Source organism: Anthonomus grandis, chromosome 3 (genome assembly GCF_022605725.1).
Source record: "Anthonomus grandis grandis chromosome 3, icAntGran1.3, whole genome shotgun sequence".
In the NCBI taxonomy this organism is placed as follows: Eukaryota; Metazoa; Arthropoda; class Insecta; order Coleoptera; family Curculionidae; genus Anthonomus; species Anthonomus grandis.
Window position 1 is genome coordinate 379,267 of NC_065548.1, and position 24,847 is coordinate 404,113.

At 34.0% G+C, this 24,847-nt stretch overlaps 1 protein-coding gene across 1 annotated transcript in view; it reads left to right on the top strand.

The window, feature by feature from the left end:
- The window catches only part of LOC126733921 (eyes absent homolog 2), a 92,327-nt gene extending 67,715 nt beyond the window's left edge, over window positions 1-24,612 (top strand). The window contains exons 5-13 of the mRNA XM_050437388.1: window positions 866-1,008; window positions 1,075-1,214; window positions 1,271-1,436; window positions 1,889-1,984; window positions 10,682-10,839; window positions 10,900-10,989; window positions 11,053-11,282; window positions 20,658-20,902; window positions 21,260-24,612. Of these exons, the coding sequence (XP_050293345.1) occupies window positions 866-1,008; window positions 1,075-1,214; window positions 1,271-1,436; window positions 1,889-1,984; window positions 10,682-10,839; window positions 10,900-10,989; window positions 11,053-11,282; window positions 20,658-20,902; window positions 21,260-21,441 (1,450 nt within the window). The 3' untranslated portion in view covers window positions 21,442-24,612. The remainder of the gene's footprint in view (window positions 1-865; window positions 1,009-1,074; window positions 1,215-1,270; window positions 1,437-1,888; window positions 1,985-10,681; window positions 10,840-10,899; window positions 10,990-11,052; window positions 11,283-20,657; window positions 20,903-21,259) is intronic.
- Window positions 24,613-24,847: the final 235 nt, after the last annotated feature.

The window sequence follows — 24,847 nt, forward strand, 5'->3', positions numbered from 1 at the left end:
GTCTTTACTTATTTTTCTAATAGAAGCCCTTTATCCTAACTTCCTTTTAAAAGGACCGCCGTTTTTTCCAAAACTGGAAATTGAAAAAAAAATCATGATTTTTTCTCGAGTTATGGGACCTTCTATTGATCGTTTTTAAGAAAAAAATATAAAAATTCGGAAAAATATAGTTTCAGGGTCAAATGGGTTAAGGCATTCTATATACTTAGAATTTTTTTATTTCAAAATAAAAAACCTAAATGTTAAATGAATTTGCTTCTTTCATCAACAAAACCTAGTCCTGTAAATCTTACTTTTGCTGACTTATGTCATAAGTAAAATTATTAATTATAGGTATAATATTGACAATATTTCTGCATTTGAACGATGGTATGTTGACCCTTGGTGTGCTACTAAATATTTCCAAAGTTATTGACATTTTCACCTGACAATTGTTTGTTACTTTTATATATTAGCGGGAAAAAGACGCTATATTTATTTTTAAAATTCCCACGTCATCAGGTGTCGAAAAACAAAAAAAGCCTCCGCGATCTCAATTAAACCGGCTCGTAATTTTAATTCTTAAATTAAACGAGCGACGCTTTTATATCTCCCCTAATTAAAAATCCGAAACATTTCACGAAATGACTTTTTAAACATTTCCCGGTTAATTATCTCGTATTTACGGAAACGTAAACAGAAATACCGTTTTTATTTACGTTTCGTTAACATCTGGAGGGACTTTAAATTAAGATACCGCTCGTTTTTTTATTGGATTCTTAGGGGATGAGAGCGTTTTAAATGCCAAAATAATTATCTAGTAAACATTTGTCAGATTGTCAACCTCTAACGACAAAATTAATAACACTGTTTCTCCACATTTCAGTATGCACCAAGCATATGGCTCTCCCGCGGTAACATCTCCCTACATGACGTCACCGACGACGAGTCCCTTTTACAGCACCCCTACCTACCCCTATTCGACCCTAGGAGCCGGCAGGGGACTCAATGCCTCCTGTAAAGCTTCCGGTAACACAAAATAAAATTTAACAAAAAAATAGACACTAAAAAAAAACCTTTAATTCACCCTTTAAGGTTATATTGCAGCCCCTTACGGTTCACCAGCGAGCGCATTCGGGGCGGCTACCGCTCAAGGAACCCAATACGCCCCTTATACGAGTTATAGCGGCGGAACTGGGGGCGGTGCAACCGGTTTTGCCCAAGGGTTTTCACAGGTGAGATTTAATAACAAAGAGTAGGAATAGAGAGAATATTTTTGGCATTAATTTAGGGCGTAGAGTATACTCCGTATGGTTCAACGTACGGGGATTCACAGACCTCACAATACGCCAGCAGCTACTACGCCTCCCAATCCTACAGTCCGTACGTCAGTTCTCCTAGTTCGAGCGGGAGTATTAGCGCCTCCACATATCAATTGGCTACTGGAGCCCTTTCAGGTAAATAGAAAAAACTTCTGAAAACCGCCATATTTTTTTTAAATCTTTATCAACAGTGTTGCCAATAGAGCATTATTAAATTAACTTAATGTCAATTATTAGAACCTCAACTGGCAACAGGGGGATTGTTTTGTAAATTTAGCCGCTAATGTCTCCTGTCACTTACGTCATAACAACAAAATCATAACCTCAAATGTCATCGAACCAAAACATATGATGTAGTTTTAAAAAAATTTTACCCAAATAAATGCTTATAATATATATTAATAATAACTGTTCTGAGTGAAATGAAAACGGTGCTATGCCCCTACAGTGACACAAGCAGCGATTCCGACTCGGATTTCGAAGGTAGAAACGTAAATATCTGTGGGTATTTTGGTGCATGAGTTTTCTATATTATTTGTACCTTTTTTACCTGTTTCTCTTATAAACCAAGGGGGTTTTATTTGTAGAGAGTCCTTCGAATGGTATCACGCTAACAGACGGATCAACTTCACCTTTAAAAGCTGATGGGGCAAGAAGGTCAAGGGACTCGGCAAACAGTTTAGGTAAGTAACCTTTGCATAACCTTAAAGTTTTCATACATTTTTAATATGTTTAGCACATTGCTGTAGTTATTTGCTATAATGGTGAATTATTAGTGTTGTTAACCTATTCCAAATGGCCATTTTAAGTTATAAACAAGACAAAATTCAGTGTTCATTTATAAACCGCCATGGTTACTATTTATTGTGTGAGTAACAATAAATATTTGATGAGACTGTATGACTGAGTGACTGTATTCAATATGCAACCTCCAGACCTCAGAATAGCAATTGTTTTAAGTGCAAGGTGGAGTTTGATGATGTGAAATTGGTTATACCATAGAGGTACACATATGGAAAATATGAGAATTTGGATATGAGAGGTTTTCGCACCAAAAAATTGTCATCGAGATAAATGTGATCCTTCAGTATTTGAAGTTAATGGGTCTTTTAGCAAATGTAGTGTGAACAGTGGTGTCAGATAATAATGTTCAGTTGTCTTAAGCACACTACAGGAACTACAGAAAATTAATCTAATACCAAAAGGCAATGTATTCAAATTACAGGAAAAACAAAGGCAAAAACAACCCATTGAGCATGGCCTACATGACCAATAACAAAGAGAGACAGATAAAAATATCACGTTAGTGAGAGAAACAATCTGATTCCAATAAATTCCTTAAAATTCAAAGCGAAGAACGCTAACACCATCTAGGAGTTCTTATTTTCTTTACAATGTCATTAATCCACTTTACACTAGATGTCATTATCCATACAATTCATACAATATTAAATTATTACATTATACAGTATAAGCTCGGTAACATGAACACAAAAAAAGCAACCCTAGTTCATACTACCGATTGTTCACATTATAGGATGAGGATGATTATTATGTTTTTTTTTTGTAAAGAGACTGAATTATAAGTTTCAAGCCTTTGATTATTTACTTAATATGTATTATTTATAATACCTACAAAATTTATTTATAATTACAGCTTTTTCGTAAAGTTTTTTAAGGCATAAAATGTCGTCAATATTAACAAAGTTTTCTTGTGCCCATTGCATGCATAGCTTTAATGCTTCAATGGCTTCAGAATATCTTATTTTAGGCTTTAGATCTTCAATGACCTGACAGTCGTCTTCTTCTTCCGAAACAACATTATCATTAAGGTTAATGCCAGCATTATCCTTATTCCATTCAGTGATATCGTTTGTCGTATATTCAGCCTATAACAAAATTGTATTTATAGCAAAGAATACAGTAGCCTATTGTAAAAAAAATACCTCGTGAACCTCCCTTAGAGTCTTTGAAACAACTTGATCAGCCTCTTCGTCTTTCCAAATTTTTTTAAGTTCGCTTAATGGTATGGAATCTTCAACTGTATATTCTGTATTTTTTGACAGTCAGTCATATATACCAACATTTAGATAAGGTTCTCAGTGTAATTTTTTGCCAAGCACTATGCAAATGCAACATGGCGTCTTTTAGTGTAAATTTTTTTAATGAATCGATTACATGTTCATCAGTTGCCCCAATTGAAGTTAGTACTTACACTCTTCCTGTAATATAGTATTGTGAGTCTCAGAGCATTTTGATCCATCCGCTAGATTAGCGGGGTCACATTAGGAGGCATAAACATAGCAAATATGTTTTTAATGTGTCTGCTGGAGGATGGGAAGGAGCGTTATCTAAGAGTAGAATAGCTTTCAGTGGAAGATGTTCTTTTAGGTACTGCTTCACCTAAAATCATTCAAAAATGGAAAATGGATTTAATGGTTATGATTAAAATCACTTACTTCTGGAACAAAGTGGTAAAAAAACCAATCCCTAAATATCTCTGCAGTCATCCATGGGTTTTTGGAAATGACCGGATTTCTAAAGTGCTTAAAACAGCGGGGATTTTTTTGATTTTCCAAGCACCAGCGGTTTTAATTTGAAACAAGCTGTAGCATTTGCACATCCTAAGAAGGTCACCCGTTGTTTTGCAATTTTCATTCCTGGTTTTTTCAGCAATCGAAACATATGTTTTATCTGGGGGAACTTTCCAATTCAACCCCGTTTCATCGGCATTAAAAAGTTGATTTTTCGTTATTCCAAGCTCATCAATAACTTTTTTTAATTGTTCTTTAAACGGCCCAACCTCACCGGATATTTTTAGAAATCGTATTCCATGACAGACTTTAAAACGTTGCAACCATCCATCACTGGCACTAAACTTCATTGTCGCAGGATATACATTACCAAAAACTCTGATTGCTTTTTGTTTTAATATATCGCTGCTTATTGAAAGATTTTTTCTCTTTGAGTAAGGAACCATTTGTACAACTGTTTTTCTATTTCTGGGTACTCACGAGATTTTAACGTACACTTTTTGTTTGGTCCTAATGAGTTGGTTACTAGGGTGGGTCACTTTATATAGGGAAAAAATAAAAATCGTTTTATTAATTTCTAATAGCTGTATTATGTTGGATTGCACAAAAACAAGTTACAAAAGAAAAAAAAAAGTTAATTTAACTTTTATCTTTAGCCCGCGCATGAATTTTGAAATTTTGATAAAAAAGACAAAATAGTTTCAGGGCATGACGATAGTGAATCCAGAATTTTAATTATATTAAGTTTTATAAACATTAGGAATTTAATGGTAGAAACATATCGTTAATGCTAAATATAAAAAAACACACAAAATTACAACTAAAGTCTTGTTAATAACATGCCATTATGCATGAAAATCTTGCTTACTTTCAAATTTGGGCATTGTTTTCCTAGATGAGAGTTTAGCATGAATCAGGCCTTCCCTTGACTTCTTGTCACACAGAGACATTGATGCTTCTGTCAGTAATTTGACCGTCCGCTCTACCGCTTGTGTGTGACATGGTAGTCTAATGAAAATTAAATCTTCGTCACCATTTGATGCAACAATTTTTTTTAAGTCATCATTTGAGAAGCTTCGGAGGATTGGAGGATCACAGTTGTTATTTTCTTGCCAGTCTATTACATCAATATAAGACGAAGCATTAAAATTTACTGCCGGTACTTCAAATATACGTAGTTGCCTTCTTAGTGCCAATGAATCTCGACCCTTTAATATTCTTCTGGCAGCTAATTCCCTAATATTCTTTTGCTCATCTGTTAACATGGCTAAGAGTAAATTCTCTGGATGGAAAAAATATGCATTTCGTTGAATGACTGGATCTATTATGTCTCTTAGCTCTTTTGATAGATATCGAGAATTTTGTATCAATTTCCATAAATTGTGGGACCCATCTTTACAAGAAGGATGTGTTTTTATCTGAAACCATACAGGGGCATATACTTTGACGATAAATTGCGCTAGGTGACATAAATTTTCAGTCGGATGTATTGTAGCAACATAAAGTCTCAATATTCTATTGACTGTAGTCAACCAGCGAGCATGGGAAATTTTCCCTGGCGATTTATGGGCTAAGTCGGTGGGGCACAGTTTCCAGTGATTACGGCTGTGGTTATCGCGTACAAATACTTTTGGTCCATGCTTAAATCTTCTGTTTTAATTACTGGTAGCTGACTTGGTATTATTTCGTACTCAATAACGGGTTTTATTTCACATTTTTCCAACTGTTTTCCAATAGGACCATTATACGAATGTGGACCAGTTGTTTTACCATCTAGCTTGTTGAACAAATGCCTCAGAGGCAACTCATTTAAGTGTAGCATGCAAATTATCCATTGTAGTGGTCGCTGAAGCTTCTTCTCAAACAGTCTGATTACACCTGCGTTCTTTCCAGTATTAGTTGCTGTCCCATCGCAACCAATAGCCACCAATTCGTCAGAACAAATACGTTTTGATTGTAGAAGTGCACTAATAGACCTTTCAATACTTCTGGCAGTACCATGTAATGGTGTAGTATAACCTACATACAAAGAACCGGGATCTTTCAGGACAGAAATGTGTTCTTCAACTTCCACCTTTCTGTATTTTTTGCCTGCTTTTGCCATGACTTTTAAAGTTTTGTCCTTGCGCCCATCAAAGTACAACGCGGGAAGCTGCAAATTGGTTGCGTATCCCGTAATTTTTGTCTTTCCCTTCTTGATTTAGATTTATCTATTACCTCTACATCAGAAGATATGTCATGTAATACCGCCGAAGCAATTGCAGCCGCCGCTCTATCAGAAACACCATAACGGTCAGCGGTTTTCGATAGCGTCGGAAAACGTTTACGTTTCACAGATTCCTTTTTGGAGGTTTGTGAAGTGAATGGCAAATCTTCTACGTTGTGTTTTACGGGCGATACATAACGTTCCTCAAAATCCGTAAAAGCAGAGGAAGACACTTCTTTTTGTGGTTGATCACAACTAGGAATGAGTTTATTAAAAGGCTTTAAACTCTTACGTTTTCTCTCCAATTTTTTTTTCAGTTCTAAAGTGCGCACAAGATCTACTCCACCGATAAGCATTTTTCTTTTGCACCTCTGGTCAAGCAAAAATGCGTGTTCTTCTTTGGGTACCTTCGACTCACGCGAGCATTTACAGAGATGAAGAAGATCCTTACATTTACAGGAACAAATATCAAACAAAACTTCACTTTGGCGCAAAACAAGGCTTTCTTTTCTTCTGTCAACCTTTTTAGAGATTTAATGTGATTTTTGCACTTTCCGCGGTACGTTTTTAAAATCTGAATAGTTCGTGTGTGTGAGACCATAGGAATAGATGATTTTTGCCAAATATCTTCAATTTTTTGAGCCACTATGTCTGCGATTTGAGAAAAAGACGGTTCTTTGTTACTTCCTTGTTGAATTTTAAGTTGTATTCTCGTCCATTCGTAAAACTTCATTACATCTTGGAAAGTTGGTAACACATTTTCTTTTAGTTCACCAATAGTTCCAAATATGGGACACTTGTACTTTATTCTTTTACTTTCCATACTATTTGGTAAGAAATTAGCGCGAAGTAAAGCTCTGATAAACAAAACAGATAACCACGACCGTACGCGTTCAGAGATTAATTCACACTAAATGTAGCATTATAGTGACCGCGGCGCGATTGGCTGGAGTGACTAAACAGCATGCATTGCGTATTAAAAATAGATTCAAGGTCATGAAAGGTCTGTAAAAGAATAAAATAAATTAACTGTAAAGCAAACGTCTTAAATTAGAATATAGGAAGACTTGCAGTGTCTTGCAAGGTATTACCTTATTTTACAAATTTGACGATAATGCGGCGGCCTTGCGCGGGCTCTTAGAGTTTAAATATTTCAATAATATTTTAAATGGTTGCTCTTGAAATGATAATACAACATAATTTTGCTCTTAGGAAATAAACAAAAAAAATTTTTTTTTTCGACCCACCCTATTGGTTACCCTTTCAAGAATCTACTCCGTATTTTCTAGCCAGTATAGTAACTGACACACCTTTTCGAGGTTCTTGAATAATATTTGCTTTTTGTTGTAGAGTAAGGGCCTTGTTTTTGACAGTTTTGTCCATTTTGAGAATCGTGCAAAGAAACGTTGTTACCACGCCAAATAAAATACATACGCCAAAACCACCTCCTAAATATTTTACTCGGCCGATAACAGTACTCGAAGAGAGTTCAGAAGACAATCTTAACAGTTATCCATCTACGCAAACAGACGCTATCATGGTATTTCCTACTCCTACTCCTATAGAAACAAAAGTCCCTTTCACAATAACACCTCAATTTAACACACAAACATCAGAAATACCTACTAACAAATAAAAAACTAACTTCTATATCACCCACATTCACTTCTTCATTTAGTAGTCAAGCCTCAGAAATACCTACATCGGAAGTAGCCTCAGAAATACTACACAGTTACTTCTTCAATTAACAGTCCAACCGCAGAATAACCCACTTCTGAAGTAAACAAAAATACCTATATCCTGTCCACATTCATTGCTTCAGTCAACACTCAAACATCCGAAACACCCACTTCTGAAGTGCACAAAAGCACCTATGAACCTTCCACCTTAACTTCTGATTTTAACAGTCAAGCATCAGAAATTCCTACTTCTGAAATCACCTATGGGTTCACAATAAGTTTGCAATCTTCGCCTAAGACAACACAAACAGTCTATGTGGCTTCAGACGATAGTTTAGACACTAAGGCAGCTATGAGTAAAGATACTGCTGTACCGGTTATCACCTCACAACTCAACCGACAAAAGCTGAGACTACTCCAAGACGAATTATAACTAATATAAGTGCCGACGGTAAAGTGACAATTAAGACAACGCCTATTAGTTCACAGTTTGAACTTTTTGGTGCCACCAGCATATTTTCCAAAAAGGCTCCAGACAACTCAGTCATTGAAGGTCAGTAGTACTAAGCCAAGCAACTTTTTAGTTGAAGACGGGGTTGGAAACAATTATAACTATCCCTTGTATAGAAAAACTTTAAAAGTTTATAATAAAGATGATATATTCGGACCGACAAGGAGTACACATGCACAATTGCCTAGAACTACTGTAGTTCTAATAAATACTAGAACCGCTGCAACCCTATCCAAAGTGGTGTATTCTGATTATTATGAAGCTACTAGTACTACTACTGCTGTTACAACAGAACCTTCAACAACTGTTCCTACTCAATTTTCTAAAAATTCAGTAGCTGAAAAAATAAGAGCCAGACAAATATTTAATACCAGAAAACCTAGAGTTAATCATACTTTTAAGAAAAGTACAGTTGAAAACATCATGCCAGTTACTAGTCAAAGCTTTTTAACATCAATTTCCTATGATGTGAACAAAGAAAAAGTAAAAAAAGGTTTAACGAATAAAAAAGTTTTGAAGAAATGACAACTGAATATTCTGCAGAAACCGACCCCAACATCATGAAAACGAAAAATCTAAGTGATGGTAATTTCGATGATTATGCGTTACGATTACTGGGACAGGCAAAAAGTGTTGAATATCTCGAAAATACGTTAACTACCATCACGGCAAAAAGTTTAACCAATAAAAATGAAAAATCCAGCAAAAAACCAAAATATACGAGACGAAGGAGCTATGTGGCAAGATCAAAAAGACCGGTGAAAAAGAAGCCAAATAAAACTACTTCATCAACCTAAATCGCCATTAAGTATTAATCCTAATTGCTACAAATCTTTTTGATTTGTGAATGGACTACAATTTATAAAACAATTTGAACTAAAAAAACGTCCTTTTTTAAATTCATTCATCTGACCCATATAATAATGTACGTATCACTTGTCAAAGAGAAAAGGGGACCACTGGACGCAGAAGCGGACGGGCTCAGGCAAAGAGGTTACTCAGTATGGCACACGGCAACCAAACGATCCAAGATCGGGGTAGCTGTGGGCATGGTGGAGGACGAACAACAGGGCAGGCAACTCATGCTAAACCTGGGCCTGGAAACAACAAATTTACAGGCAAGCATAATAGGAATACAAACCTGTGTCCAACTGATGAGAGAAGGGCTGCCAAGAGGCAAAACCTTCGCAATTTTCACAGGAGACCAGGCTGCAACACTTGCACTACAACAGTTCAAGACTAAGTCAAGGACTGTGCAAAGCTGCTGGGAGGATCTCAGGAACCTCGCCGAAGCGCAAAATAGGCCAGAGATAATCCTAGCAGAGAATATGGGCTGCAAGAAGGGCTATTCAACTTGCAACTCAGGGAGCAAGCAACAGCCCTGTTGGTAGGCCCTGAACCAACATGTTGTGTCAACGATAAGACCTGGAAGAGGGAAATCGGCAACTGACTAACAAACCAGAACAAATCCTACTGGGAACAGCTACCAAAGATGGAACAATCCAAACAACTTATAGGCAGCCCACCCTTCAAGAAGGGTGAGAACATACTGGGCCTCTCCAGACAACAACTGCGAAGAGTCGCGGGGCTATTTACAGGCCATGCGCCCAGCAGGAAATACCTGCATACGCTACGGAAATCAGTTACCTCGCTATGTAGGGGATGCAATGAGGAGGACGAAACAACTCTTCAGATACTGTGCTTCTGTGAAGCATTTAATCAAACCAGGGCAACATTCCTGGGGAAAGAGAAACCCTCACCAGAGGGTATAAGAAATCTACCACTGGGCACAATCCTGGACTTCCTTGAAGCTACAGAATTGAACCTGTGGGACTAACCATATGGGACACAATAGGACTGCTTTTTAGCAGACCGCAGTGTAGGGAGCCACAAGGCACCACCCAGCGGTGGAGTTTTAGTGGGTACAGGACGAAACAGACTCGACACTGAGTCCCACACTACTGGGAGCGGCGCCGCGTAACCAGTGTTCATAAAGAAGTTCTCCACCGACCCCAAAAAAAAACTTGTCATAATTTACTTATTTATTAGTACATCATAGTTTTAAATAAAATCGAAAAAACTAAGAGAAAATTAACAAAACCATCACTAATAAAAAAATTAAAATCAAGGACTCATAAACTGAGTAATTTCTTACTCAGGCGTTTAAAGTCAACTGAAAACTGAAGAATAAAAGTCATATAAACGTCATGAACCATGCAAACATGCTACGACAAGTCAAAAACCATCGAGACAGTCAAAATATTATTGGTATATTGGCTCAAAAATCGTTTAAAAACGTATTGTTTAATTGTTCACATTATCGACTTCTGTTCACACTATAGGGTACCTAATACAAAAAATATTTTATTCACAAAACCGAGTTGTTCGTATATACGAGTGTTTAATGTATAAACAACCAAAGAAATTAAACGTTACATGATGTTTACTAGGAGAACCTAGGGCCAGGGGTAGAGGAAGGCGAACAAATAACGTTTCCCCAACCACTCCGGAATCCACGACAGACAGGGTGTTCATATGGGACCTGGACGAGACGATTATTATTTTTCACACTTTACTAACCGGCAGTTATGCTACCAAATATCATAAAGTAAGTTAGAGGTATAACAATTTGGTACAATAAATGCTTTAATACAATAATGGGTTTTAGGATGCTCAAAATGTCGTGCAGTTAGGTTTTAAAATGGAAGAGATGGTCTTCAATTTGGCGGACACTCACTTTTTTTTCAACGATATCGAGGTAAAAACAGTGTACGAGTTATTAAGTCCACAAAAAAAATTGCATCGTTTTTTTTTAAAACAGGAATGTGATCAGGTTCATATAGACGACGTGTCCTCGGACGATAACGGACAAGATTTGTCCAGTTATAATTTTAGTACGGACGGTTTTCATGCCGCCTCGGCGGCGGCGGCGGGAGGCGGCGCCGCCAATTTGTGTTTGGCGGGCGGCGTCAGGGGCGGCGTAGACTGGATGAGAAAACTCGCTTTCCGGTATAGGAAGATCAAAGAGACTTATAACAATTACAGAAACAGGTGAGTTATAGTTCAGTTCAGAGATCTATTAGAATCTTTGATGTACCGCAAATAGTCCGTGTGCCGGTGTTGCTTGTATTGTCACATGACATGCATCTTTAAACCGCAAAATTTTATGTGGAAAGAGTCATAAAGTATTATTCTAAGCGATATTTAATCATTTCATTAAATAAATAAATGTTTTAAGCATTTTTTTAAGAATTTATACATTTGATTCGTAAAATGTGACTGCATGTGCCCACGTACTATTTTGTTAAACGCATGACCTTAGTCACAGCCACTCAAGCGTGAAAAGTTGCACAGGCCCGGCCTTAAAATTTATTTGTATTTAAAACTTTATTATTCGGGATTTTTGGGTTTAGTTTTATTAAGTTAGAAATTCAGGATAGTTGATAGCAAGATAATATTTAATTTAAATATAAGATTTAAGTACGTTAAATGAGTTTAACCAAAAATTGTAATTTCATAAGTTTAGTTTTTAGCGCCTTGTAACAAGTCAAGTCTCTTTGCTTTGCAATATGTCAAGTTGGAATAGTGTATTGACTACTGTTAACCCACTGCATAGCTTTCATCAAATAGTATTAAACAATTTTAACACTGCTTTTCCTGTTGTCAATATTAAGAAACGAAATAGAAAACCTTGATATACTAAGGGTTTACGAGTATCTGGGAAAAATATGCGCTTCCTTTTTTACATTAGGAAATACACTATGAACAATGCAACATTTTTAAATTATTATAACAGATACCGCAAGATTTACAGAAACTCAATCAGAATGGCTAAGTGGACCTACTTTCAAAGGAGGATAAATAATTCCTCCAACAGAGCAAAAGAGTCTCGGAAGATTTTAAATGAGCTTAGGGGTAAAAATAATGTCTTGGTTATTCCAAGTACCTTAGATTCCAATGTCCTCAATTCCTTCTACTGTGATATTGCTAGTAACCTTGCAGCCAATCTCTTACAAAAAATAGATCCCAGGAGCTATCTCAGCAATGTGGTAGTAGCCGAATCTTTCTTTTTTGCCGCCACAAGTGTAGAAGAGCTTAAACAGTTAATGGTTAATATTAAGAATAAGAGTTCATCAGGTTGGGATGGGCTTTCTCTTAAAATATTTTCTGTTTTACCTCTTGTTGCTTTGCAAGTCTTGGCCGAGTCAATTAACTTTTCATTTATGTCTGAAGTTTTCCCAAAGTGCTTAAAAAGAGCAATGATTGTTCCTCTTTACAAGGGTGGCGATCGCGACTGTCCTTTTAACTTTAGACCTATAGCGTTATTGCCTACTTTAACCAAGATAGTGGAACGGCTCGTTAAGGTGAGGATGGTTTCATTTTCAAATAGATTTGGCCTATTGAGTCTTCAGCAGTTTGGCTTTCGTGAGTCTGTGAGCACAAATGATGCTATCTTTAGCTTTCTAGAACACCTGTACAACCGACTGAATGTTGGTGAAGTTGCAGCAGCGGTATTCTGTGACTTGTCCAAGGCATTTGACTGCATGAGTCACAGAGTGCTGCTGATGAAACTGGAGCTCTATGGTTTCAGGGGAACTGCCCTTGAGTGGTTTCGTTCCTACTTATCAAATCGTGTCCAGGCTGTCAAATTTAATGGTGGTATGTCTAAGGAACTTAATATAAATGTGGGTGTTCCGCAAGGATCAGTACTTGGTCTTGTCCGTAGCTCTATCATATATGGAGGTAGAAAGCTGTTTAATAAACTTCCACTAGAAATAAGACCACTTAAGACTGAAAAAAGCCTACGTACAAGGAAGAAAATATTTCTTGCTAGTAAAGCGTACTAAACTATGTAGCACCTAAACTATGATGAATTTTTAATGATTAGCATTTAAGTTTTACTATATAATTTTATTTTATTTTAAATTAGTTTCTCGTTTTTATTCCTTTAATGTAGTCTATTGGCTTTGTCTACAACTTCTATGTTTATATTGACAATAAAGAATTTTTCAGTTTAATGAGAGAGTAGGTGACAAATTACTTAGGCCCATTTATTCTGTGGATTAAGGCAATAAATAGTTACTTTTTGACACAAAAGTGTAAAATGTTTTGGTTTGTCTTCAAATTTTATATATTTCCTTTTTTTGGGAATTGAGATTTATTTTTACATGGTGGTGATTATTAATGGGGATTGTGGCTGCCATATTCAATGTCCTCTATTATAGTTTTTTTTAATTAATACATATTATGATATATTATTATAATAATATACTCATGAAAACCCCCATCTCTATATTTAGTACCAACTTCTTTTGATAAAAAGTAATTATGTAATCAGAAAATTGGAAGTATATTTTTTTAAATAAACTTTTACATTAAAAATCATCTGGCTATCTATACTTTATGCCTTTAAAAGACACAAGTTTTACTTATAAAAAAAAAACACACTTTACATCCTGAACGTATTTATTAATTTGTTTGCCTCGTATTTAGTTATTATGCATATTAGGAGAGATTAGATAAAAATTAACAAAAATAAATGCTTATACTAAAAACTAAAAATCTTATACAAAACACTACATTTTAAGTATACTGGATCCTAAAACTAGTGAGGATACTAAATACTTTTATAAATTTAACCACTCTTTTGAATCTGGCCCAAAAAGTTAATACAAATTTTGTAAATTCTGTTTTTTTACCATTGTTCTTTAGCAGTTTCTTCCATTAAGGAAGGAAACAGTTTCTCTGTTGCCGCCATCGATTCCAACTTCATCTCGCACATCAGCATATGGATTCTAAAGCATTACATTATATATACTTTATTGTGTCGCTGAAGGACAAACAGGGGCAGTGAGCTGAAAAAAACAAAACTTTAAACTTGTTTAATTAATAAAAATAGGATTTTCTTACTATGGCAAAAAAGGGACTTTTTTCCAGAGAATGGAGGAAGAAGCAGTCTTCATTGTGTTGCTGAAGGACAACAGGGGTAGTAAGCTGTAAAAAACAAAATTTTAGATTTGTTTTATTAATAAAAATATGGTTTTCCTACTATGGCAAAAAAGGGACTTTTTTCCCAGAGAATGGAAATCATACATCAATCATAAATGTATCATATCATGTTTCGGCTAAATAATATATGGATCTTTCTTCCTCCCAAATTATTTTAATTTTCCTCAAATATTCTATACACCACCTGACAATTCCATTACAGCAGCTCTTTTGTTAACTATCTTAAGCTTAAATCCAAGTTTTATCAGGTATCTCCGCAAGGTTGAGACTGAGAAATGTTTGTCCCTTGCCGATAAGGTGTCTCTATGGTCAGAACCTCATTGTTTTTGTATTTAGAATACACACCTTTCCTTAGCAATTTGGCAATATCCATGTCAAGTCCCTTTGATTGTCCCGCATCTTTCCTTTTTATTCTGTCTTTAATCCTTTTTTTACAGGCATATTGTACTATAGGGAACCCCTGTTAAAAACGCTATTTCTTGCAAAGCACTACAAACATTTGTGAACTGAGTATCATTCCTTAGATTGTTATAGATATTTAGATAAATTTGTTCTTTTAAAACTGCTTGATTTCTTCTGTAGCTTCTACTTCCCTTGCTTCTTTTTGCTTCCTCAATACTAGAAAATGAACTCTCAGAACTATGTAAGTCTAAATCACTGCCCAGATCACTCTTATTGTTTTTTTTTCACAAATGTTATTGTCTTTCTTGTACACCCACGGTCTCCATAAGCCCGCACAAACACTTTCCTCTTCATTTGCCAAATTTTCCTGCCTATTTTTCCAGGGTCGAAACATTTTAAGGTCTTTAGGTATAATACCAAAACAAATCCACAAACACAAATAAAAAAACACTGTTCCTCACAGTAAAAACTGCAAAAAATTTACAGGAATAGAGGCCAAATTCTAAATTCTTTATAAACGTGTAAAAAGCATAACCCGCAAAACACATCAAATAATAACCTCAGGTGGCCCCCCTCCCAACTATTAAAGCTGATAGACCCATCCAACAACTATTTTAAAGGCGATAGACCGATCCGTAAAGATCTCTTTAAAAACACGACGAAAATAATACAAAAATGGTCCAAAAATTTATTTGGGTACGGCCCCGTAATTCTTAAATTCAGTGGGATAGAGAGAGATACACAATCACTTGCACAGCCTAAAGTAGAAATTGTCAGAACGCAGGTGTTTTATCTTTGTTTAATAGACTGGCTAAAAAGAGGTGACAAGTCTGTGAGTGCTGGAAGTGTTTAAAATATTTTGTAAGATGCTTGGATTTTAGTCCGCGGTCAATTTTTTGATATTATTTTCTTTCTAAAAATTGACATTTTCGAAAGAAAAATAAAAAATAGTATAAAACATGGGGTTTTACGTATATTTAAAATGATTTCATAGATAGACAATATAAAATTTTGCCATTTAAACATATATATCATGCAACCATAAATATGACATAGGCGCACGGACTAGTTAGTGCGGCATCTGCGACACATCAAAGATTCTAATAGATCTCTGAACTAGACTTTAATCGGATCTTCTTTTAGAACATCGAATACACTAGAATAAACATTGGCTGTTTTGGATTGAGCGTCACACAGCGGGGAAAGAGACAGGATATTTTGTTGATATGGATACAATTTTTCCTTTGGGAGTTATAGCCGTTTATATTTTTTCTTATTTAATAATTCAATAAATCGTATGTAGAGGTTTGCACCCATATCAAATCCTTCCACTTTTTAATTCATTTTTACAAAAAAAAACGTTGTTTGTAGAGGTTTGTAATCACCATAAATCGATTTAGTTATTGATTGTTAATATCTAGACGAAAAATTATTAAAATTACTTGGGAATTCTAGGAAATACGGGCATTATATTGATTAAATAACAGCGAGCGCGGACTATCAATAGGTTGCTGGCAAACGACATAAGCTGTTACAAAATACGATAAATTAAAAAAATATTCAGTATATTAAAAAAAAAGCAGATACTGTTAACGGAGTAAATAACGGGTTAAAATATTTCAATTTTTTTTCCGGCTTAGAACCAGATGAAACCTTTACCAAATCATTAGTTTCGTTATTGCACATACGAAATGGGTAATTACGACTTTTTTTAATGGTACCGAGTTTTTTAAAATCAGAATTTAAAAAAAAAATGGTTTAATTCAAAAATGTTACCATTATACATTAAACTGCCAATATCTCCGAAACTAATTCATATAGCTAAATTTTCTTTTTTTTTGCTTAAAGGGCATATATAAGCGCTAACAACTGCAGTAAAATAATTGCAGAAAACTTATATTCTTGTTAATAAAAAACATGAAAATTGTAAAATTTATATTGTTGGTATTGAATTTTTCAGCAAGCTATAAACTTTTTTATTATGATGAATTTTGTCATACATGCTACGAATGAAATGTAGAAAAAAGCATAAGAAAGTTTTTAAAAAAAGCCACAGGTTTCTATCCGAAATAGTTTTTGAAATATGAATTTTTAAAGTAACGCGTAGGCGGAAATTGCCGCACTCTATACCGTTGCCGACCGAACGTACTTCCAACTGCCGCCATTTATTAACTATCTACGAATAATTTATAAATGAAGTTGGTGAATAATAATAACTTAAGATACAGTTACATTCGTTATAACACTCCAAGCCCTGGGATACACATATACACTTTCTAGTGTTGCAGTTTCCATCGAAACATCGAAGAACTAAAATTTTCCGTAGTTCCTTTGGGACGGGATCCTGTGTCGCAAATATTGGAGTCCATATATTAGACTTTCTCTCATTTGTCCAACCATATTTTCTTGGGTCTTCAAAATTCATATATGGTATGTGACTGTTATACCAAATTTTTAGTTGATATATGCACATAAAATAAGAAATAAATTGTAATGTGTCCATATACTCATTTATGTCCTCAGGAATGGGAAATTCTTTCCGCTTGGATTGAAATTCGCGCATTTGATTCTTTAATATTCTAGCCGCTCTGTGTAAGATATGAACTTCATTTTCTTGAAAATATGGCTCATGATCTAAATAATTTAATTCAGATTCACTCGTTGAATCTGACGTTTCCGCGGAATTATCTTGTTTCGTTGGGGATTATTTTTTTGGTGATAACAGAGTTTTATTTTCTAATTTTAATTGTTTGTTTCTAAATGCCTGAATATTCTTTTTTGATATATAGTGACTATAGCATCGTTTATGATATTTGAAAATCATAGAAATATCTTCCCGTTTTTGTGCTGCATTAATATTTTTTTCGTGCGTACCTTTTCCTGTTCCTAGAATAAAAAGTTACACGTGTAATTTACTAAAACTCATCTAAAAGGAGGATTTTAATAAATGTATGAAGTATTTTAAAAACTGCACTAGCTAACTCTAAAAATTAATATTAATGGAACAGTTATACCAACCGTTGCGGAAAAACGTAATCTAGGGGTTATATTCGATTCAAATCTCAGCTTTGCCTCCCACATTAAGAACAAAATTAAAATTGCTTACGGTCGTTTAAAAAACTTATATCAATACAAAAATCAGTTACCATCAAACACCAAATATTTGCTTTGCAATTCGCTTGTACTGTCTTTGGTGGATTATGCGGACATTGTGTATGGCGACTCACTAACCGTATCTCTGTCAAGGACGGTGCAAAAACTGCAAAATAGTTGTATGCGTTTTTCCTTTAATATATCGTATAGAGACCACATTACTCCTTATCTAAATTCACATTTTATATTAAATATGAGAAATAGAAGGAAGTGTCAGATGTATAATTTAATTTACAAAATAATTAAATCAGGTCAGCCGCCATATTTAAGAGACTTATTTTTTCACCATGATTATATACACAATGTAAGAAATCCAAATTTAATTAGAATTCCATTTCATCGAACATCAGGTTTCAAAAAATCATTCCAGTATGTAGGCATTCATATGTGGAACAGGTTACCGGAATACATTAAAAATAGTTCACCAAAGAAATTTATTGCATATGTTAAAGAAATTCTTCTTGATTCTCAATTAACATAGGCATTTTAACAAATTCACGCCATCAAATTCTTATTAAAAATATAATTTAATTATTTTTATTTAATTGCAACCATATTATTTTTGAATTTTTACTTTTTAAATCAACACTGGTCTTGTTGATCTTGCAGGCATAAAAATAAAATTTTAAATGGTTCATTTTGGAATATCTATTCATTTTTGCGTCGTGTTGCCCTGGTTTTCCAGCCTCGGCTCGTGTTTTTTGCCGCCCTTCCTTCTCTCTGTCTATTGCACAGATGGTACCTATATTAATGTAATTGATATAGTAAATTATTACACTATATTTTTTTTTTGTTTTTATCTTTTATATGTTTTTAGGGTTTAATGACTTATTTTCTTAATAATTATAATTGGGAAAGTCTTTATTCTTCTTTTAGTTGTAATTAGGTTAGTATGTTTTAACGGTCTGAGCAGCACATGCGCGCTAGCCCGTGTATGTGTTATCGGTTGTTTTTATAATCGCAGTTCAGTCCGTATTACTCTTAGCATTGTGTAAATTCTTGTAATAAAAAAATGTAATTTTCTATGTACAATGTTTAAGTGGTAATAAAAGTCTTTTGAATTTGAATTTGAATTTGAAAATGGTCAAACTTGTCACATCCCATGTGATAATTAATTGATATACCACAGAGTTACAGAAAACTTTAGTGGTCGTATTACATCGCCCACCACTTTCAGTTAAAAGTTAATTTAAATTCATTTAATCAATGTAATAAAAACCAAACTTGTCACTGCTATTAGTTAAAAGATGTTGCATACGGCGGAAAATATTTATAAATTTATCCAATTTTAACCTTTTGCACCAACTAAGAGTTAATTTAAAAAATTACTTTTATGTATATTTTTCTCAACTTTTTAATATAAAAAACTTTTCGTAGGTATAATTAAAATTTTATACTAACCTGTTTGTACGGATGTTAATTTTTCTTTATTTTTAGTGCCTGATTTGCCACATTTTAAACACATTCTTCGTATATCAAACGTACTACCCCTGCGAGTGGCTGTGTGTCGTCGGTTTGGTCAAATTGTTTACATAATTGTTTACTTGTAAATTATTTTCTGCAAGATACATGGTACACAACTGTCAAAGTGCCGTTTAACATTTGCTCCTTTTTCTCCAAAATATTACGGCTAATAGGGTCATTTCTTTTCTGAGCAAAGTTTATTATCATACGTAGACCTTTTTGTATTGGTTTTTTTACAATACAATCATCATTGTTCAATAATTGTTCACATAAAAGGCACTTCATTGTTGCTATTGTTCATATGAAACAGAAACAAACAGATCAACAAAACTCTCATAAAACATAAACACACACCAACGCAATAAAAACGTGTTTTAACGCACAAAAATCAAGAGCGTTACGACACAGCTTTTTAGTGGTTATATTATGATTAAAGATTTGAGACAAAAAAGAAATAAAGAAGTTTTAAAGAGAAAAAAGTTTTAAAGAGACAACCAGAGAAAAAAAAATTTGATTGTCTCTGATATGATTAGTCACGCGTCTCCCGCGAACGTCGGCGACTGTTGTTTGACTCGCTAATCTGGCACAACTTTGCAGGTGGATTTCTCGCAATCTAGCTAATATATCCGATTGCAGTTACTTTTAAAAACTTCGTAACAGTTTTGTCTACCTTTTATTCGCAGATTGTATGGAAAAATGTTTTCAAATAAAAAAGTTTCTCGCTTGCTCAAAAATTCATTACAGAAAATATAATTTTAATGATTTTTAAATGTTATATTAATAAAAAGAAACGTTTTTTGGATTTATTTTATCGCAGTTTTCAGCGCTTATGTATTCTCATTAAAACAAAAAAAAAGATCTTTTGAATATGTTAAAAAGTTCCAGAGATATTAAAAGGTTAAGGTTAAAAAGCACTTTTTTTTTAATTCCTGCCTTTTTGCAATATTCTCCATTTTATAAAACTCGGTACCACTAAAAAAAGTCGTAAATGCCCATTTCGTATGTACAATAACCTAATTAATGATTTGGTAAAGGTTTTATCTGGTTCTAAGCCGACTTTATTTTTTTTAAGAAGGGAGCTACTTTTATTGTCTTTTTTACTCCGCTATGTATGAAAAAGTGGAAAATCGATTTGACACTTGACATCATTGTTTAATAGATGGTGAACTCAAACACCTCGTCTATGGTTTATTCTAGGAATTCAATGTACTAAGGATCTACTATTGTTTATTATAATTAATGTTTTTTTTTAAGGTAAAATGAAAATGCTGCAGTGTCCCTCTACTTATTTTACTGGACTTTATTTTAGACTGTATGATTTTCATTTTCCCTTAACCTACTACTCCACTGCAAGTATGGACTATTTCTTCACTATTTTTTTTTGTTTGTTTGTTTTAGTGTGGGTGGTTTATTAGGCTCAAACAAACGGGAGCAGTGGCTCCAGTTAAGACAAGAGATCGAAGCGGTGACAGATAATTGGTTAACTTTAGCTAATAAATGTCTTACGTTAATTAATTCCCGGAGTAATTGCGTTAATGTGTTGGTGACCACGACGCAACTGATTCCGGCCCTGGCCAAGGTTTTACTATTTGGACTGGGCAACGTGTTTCCTATCGATAATATTTATTCGGCCACAAAAATCGGTAAGTTTAGGGATTTTTTGTAATCAAAGTTTATTTAAAGCATGAATTATGACAAAAGTTTAGTAACCTTAAAATTAAAAATTATACACAACCATAGCTGATGGCTTTGAATAATGTTTTATAAAAAAATCAACATCTCTAATAGTTTTGACTTTACATCAGTTTTTATTTAATAATGTCCAATGAAAACAATCTTACGAGTCGTCAATTTCAAATGAAAATACATACAGTTAAACTTCGATAACTAGAACCACGACTTGACAGTTAAAAATATCGAGTTTATATGTATGGGGGTATTCAATTATATTTTAATTTAAAAAATTCCCTCTTTGTTTTATATTTTTCCTAATTTTTCAGGCAAAGAGAGTTGTTTCGAGCGTATAGTGACCCGATTCGGTCGGAAGTGCACGTACGTGGTGATCGGCGACGGTCAAGACGAGGAAGCGGCTGCGAAAACGTTAAATTTCCCATTTTGGCGGATCATCGGCCATAGCGAGATCGCCGCGTTATACAACGCGTTAGATATGGACTTTTTATGATTTATCTGTGGTATTTTTTCCTTTTTTCTTTCTTAGATATTAGACCTTATTGTTGAAGCGACTTTTATTGGTCAAATTTTAACAACACCCTATAAAAACTAAGAGACCAGCTTAAAGATTAAATTATCGATAATCTGCGGAAAGAATGAACACCTTAATTGCAAGTCAACATTTTCTCAGAATGTTCGTAGTACTATATCGAGATTTCCTTACAGATGATTTTGATTTCTAACGGTTTATCAATATACAGAGTGTCTGAAATTAATTTCAACTTTTGTAATTTTATCTGCTAATTAATGTATGTGATGGAAGGAAATCACAAAAAAAATCAACGTCCCACCTTAGGGTCATTTTAAAATCGTTATTTATGTATCAAGTGTGTAAAATGAGCCTTTTTTGATGAATGGAAAACTTGCCAATTCCCATGAATAAAAAAGGGGATTTTGTTGGAAATAATTTGTGTGGAATTAATTGAGGTGGTCAGTGGAAAAGTGGTATAAGTAACATTGACAAGATTTTGAGTAATCTAAGGTCAACGTTAATGGCTAATAGTAAAATCCTAGTAAAAGTAAATCCAAGAATGGTTACGTATATCTATTTAAAAAATTCTAATGTTTTCTGGAAATCCGGGTTTTAAAAATATTGTATTTTTCTAAAAAACTTAGTTTTTCTCACTTGTACCATTTTGCCATACATGATGATTTGGGGTAAAAGAAGTATAAGTGACATAAAAGATACTTTATTTAAACATTCTGAAAAAAGGTATAATGAATACAGTTTGTCTTATCTAATCTTCATTAAATTCTAAAATAATCCTGTCACTTTCATCTATTATATCTTCGTCGCTGTCACGTCGCTCTTCTGTACTGCCAGCACCTGCTTTGGTTTTCTTTTCAGGTGCCGTTTATTGCCTGTTCCGTTTTTGACTTTTTGAATCTTCATGTGCCAAATTCTTGTAAAAATGGTGGTATACCGGAGGTACAAACTGCAACAGCTCTCGAAGATTTTGCCATTTAAGAAATTTTATTTTTGGTGCCTCATTATACAAGGGGCAAAGTTTTTGTGCCGATGGTCTTCCTTTGCTTCTTCGGGTCCAATCGGCTTTATAAAATTCAATTATTGCACTTAAAAGTGTCTTTAAATTTCATTGTAAATGGTTGATCTTTTTCAAGTCTTATCCATCTAATTTGTCTCCAGGCAATCTTCCTTTTTTCTTTGTCATTGCGAACAATGGTAGTTATACCTTCAAGCTCTGAAAAGCAGAAAAAGTCAGCCGATGTCATTTGTGTTACAGAGAATCTCTTGCAACTCTCTTTAATGGCTTCATTCCATTCAGTAGTATTCATCTCAATTAATGCAAAGTCTTTATCGCACTCCATATAAGTGTGCCCCGGCTCTAAGAATTTATGGTCCACAGATTGTATGTCATAATTTTAAACAAAGTACATCCAAAATGTTAATACATTTTTATTCTTATTTTGGCCCCCGCAGGAATCACTGAAGTACAATAAAAATACTTTTTTGGGTATTGACGAAAAACTATTTTCTTTTAAACCCTGCTATATATTTTTACAACATGGAGTTGTTTGGATAGAAATTAACATAAAAATCCATTAAGTTATCTCAGTTAAATCAATATTTATTAGAAAATCTGGAAAAATCGAAAACAATGTTTGGATTTCATGCGTGTTGATTCGTAACAATGTTATTCGTAGAAATTCGTTTTGTTTCGTTCAAAATTGGACATGATGCTGTTTGTTCCAATTTATTCTTTTTTCAAAAAATTGATGTTGGTAGTGAAATTATTCGACTTTAAGGATAAAACGTCAACTAAGTACCAGGAATATGTTTTTTTTGTTTCTGTTTAATTTCTTCGAAAAATGCAAACTTACAAAATAATACTAATGTTAATAACATACAAAGTCCACTTGAAAAAAAAATCAAATTTGTTCCTGGTTAGGGTCTTCTTCGAGGCAGTCGCACATGGGATTTTCTTCACCTACATCATCTGCAGGATCTGGAATTTCAGCTTATAGTGCCGTCGTGGTGTTTAAGGCATGATCAAAAAACAAGAGCGAAGAAAGCGGGACTTTAAATTCCCAGTCTTGTCTTGCACAAAGCAGCTTTCGCACATCAGTTTTCTTTTCTTCTTTGATGTTATTTACCAATGGTATGTTACAGCGATCCTGCATATCCCTTATCAAAGTTTGGCCTCGTTTTGTTACTGCCATTGGGTGCTTCGAAGCGTCGTCATTCAAAGATCTACTTAAATATTTTCACCTCTGGTAGCCAAGAATTTGCTGTCAAAATTGTACTAAAGGCAACGCATCACTAAAAATGTATTGAATAGTATACATTTAAATATCCAAATTATCGCAATAGGTTTAATTACGTGCTATTCGACCAGGTACTTCAACTTCATTTTAGTGCAATTTTTTACAAAAACTTTTTCACTATTTGCTGCAGACTAATTTTTGAATTATATGAAAAAACTGTCTTTGTACAATTGAAATTTGTACTAAACTGTTTTAATATAAAAATAAAAATTTGATTGAGAAAAAGAGTCGGACACAAGGCGATTTCAGTACAAATTCGTAAACAATAAATTTTTTAAATTGTACTAAAAATGATGTTACGCCAGAATTCCTTAACTGTCTTCATTAAAAAATTAAAAAAAAAAACATTTAGTTGTTTTTCTGATTTCACCACTGAATGAGCGTTAATTTCACTTACTCTGTGTATTTGATAAAAAAACCTCAAAATAAATAGGGTGTGAGAAATTGACTTGACTGTATAAACTGACCCAGCCTGTATTAAATTGCAATTATTTACTTCTTTATATACATCCAATGCGTAAACAACGAAATTTTCCAAATAATTTCTTTAAAAAAAAAGAAGTCTTTTGTGCCAAATAAATTTTAAGCTTTATTAGGGAGGACACACACATGTTTAACGAGAATTTCCTGCACACGTACACAAAACAATATTTTTTAAGTAGCTTCTTTTGTATGGCAATAAAACAACGTTTCTCTTTCTAAGCGGCAACGTACCAAAACGGTTAATTTATAAGGATTTTTTTATTGTATTATAATAGTTGAAACAGATTGTTTTTTATTAAGTATTATAAGATGTATATTAAACGATAAATATATATTGTACATAATAAAGAAATATCTTTTATTTTCGCGCCCCAATTGTAATAATCGAATTTTAAATATCAGAATTGTTTGGAATCATGTGGGAATTGATTTTAATGTTTTTTTGAAACTTTCTACTATATAAACATGTAGACACCAAAGGATAAAACGCCCTAAAATATCGTTTAAAAATGGTCGATTTTAACAAATATAGTCGCCATTTTCGATCACTTACGGTTACAATTTGTCGTAACCGCCTCCAGACTTGG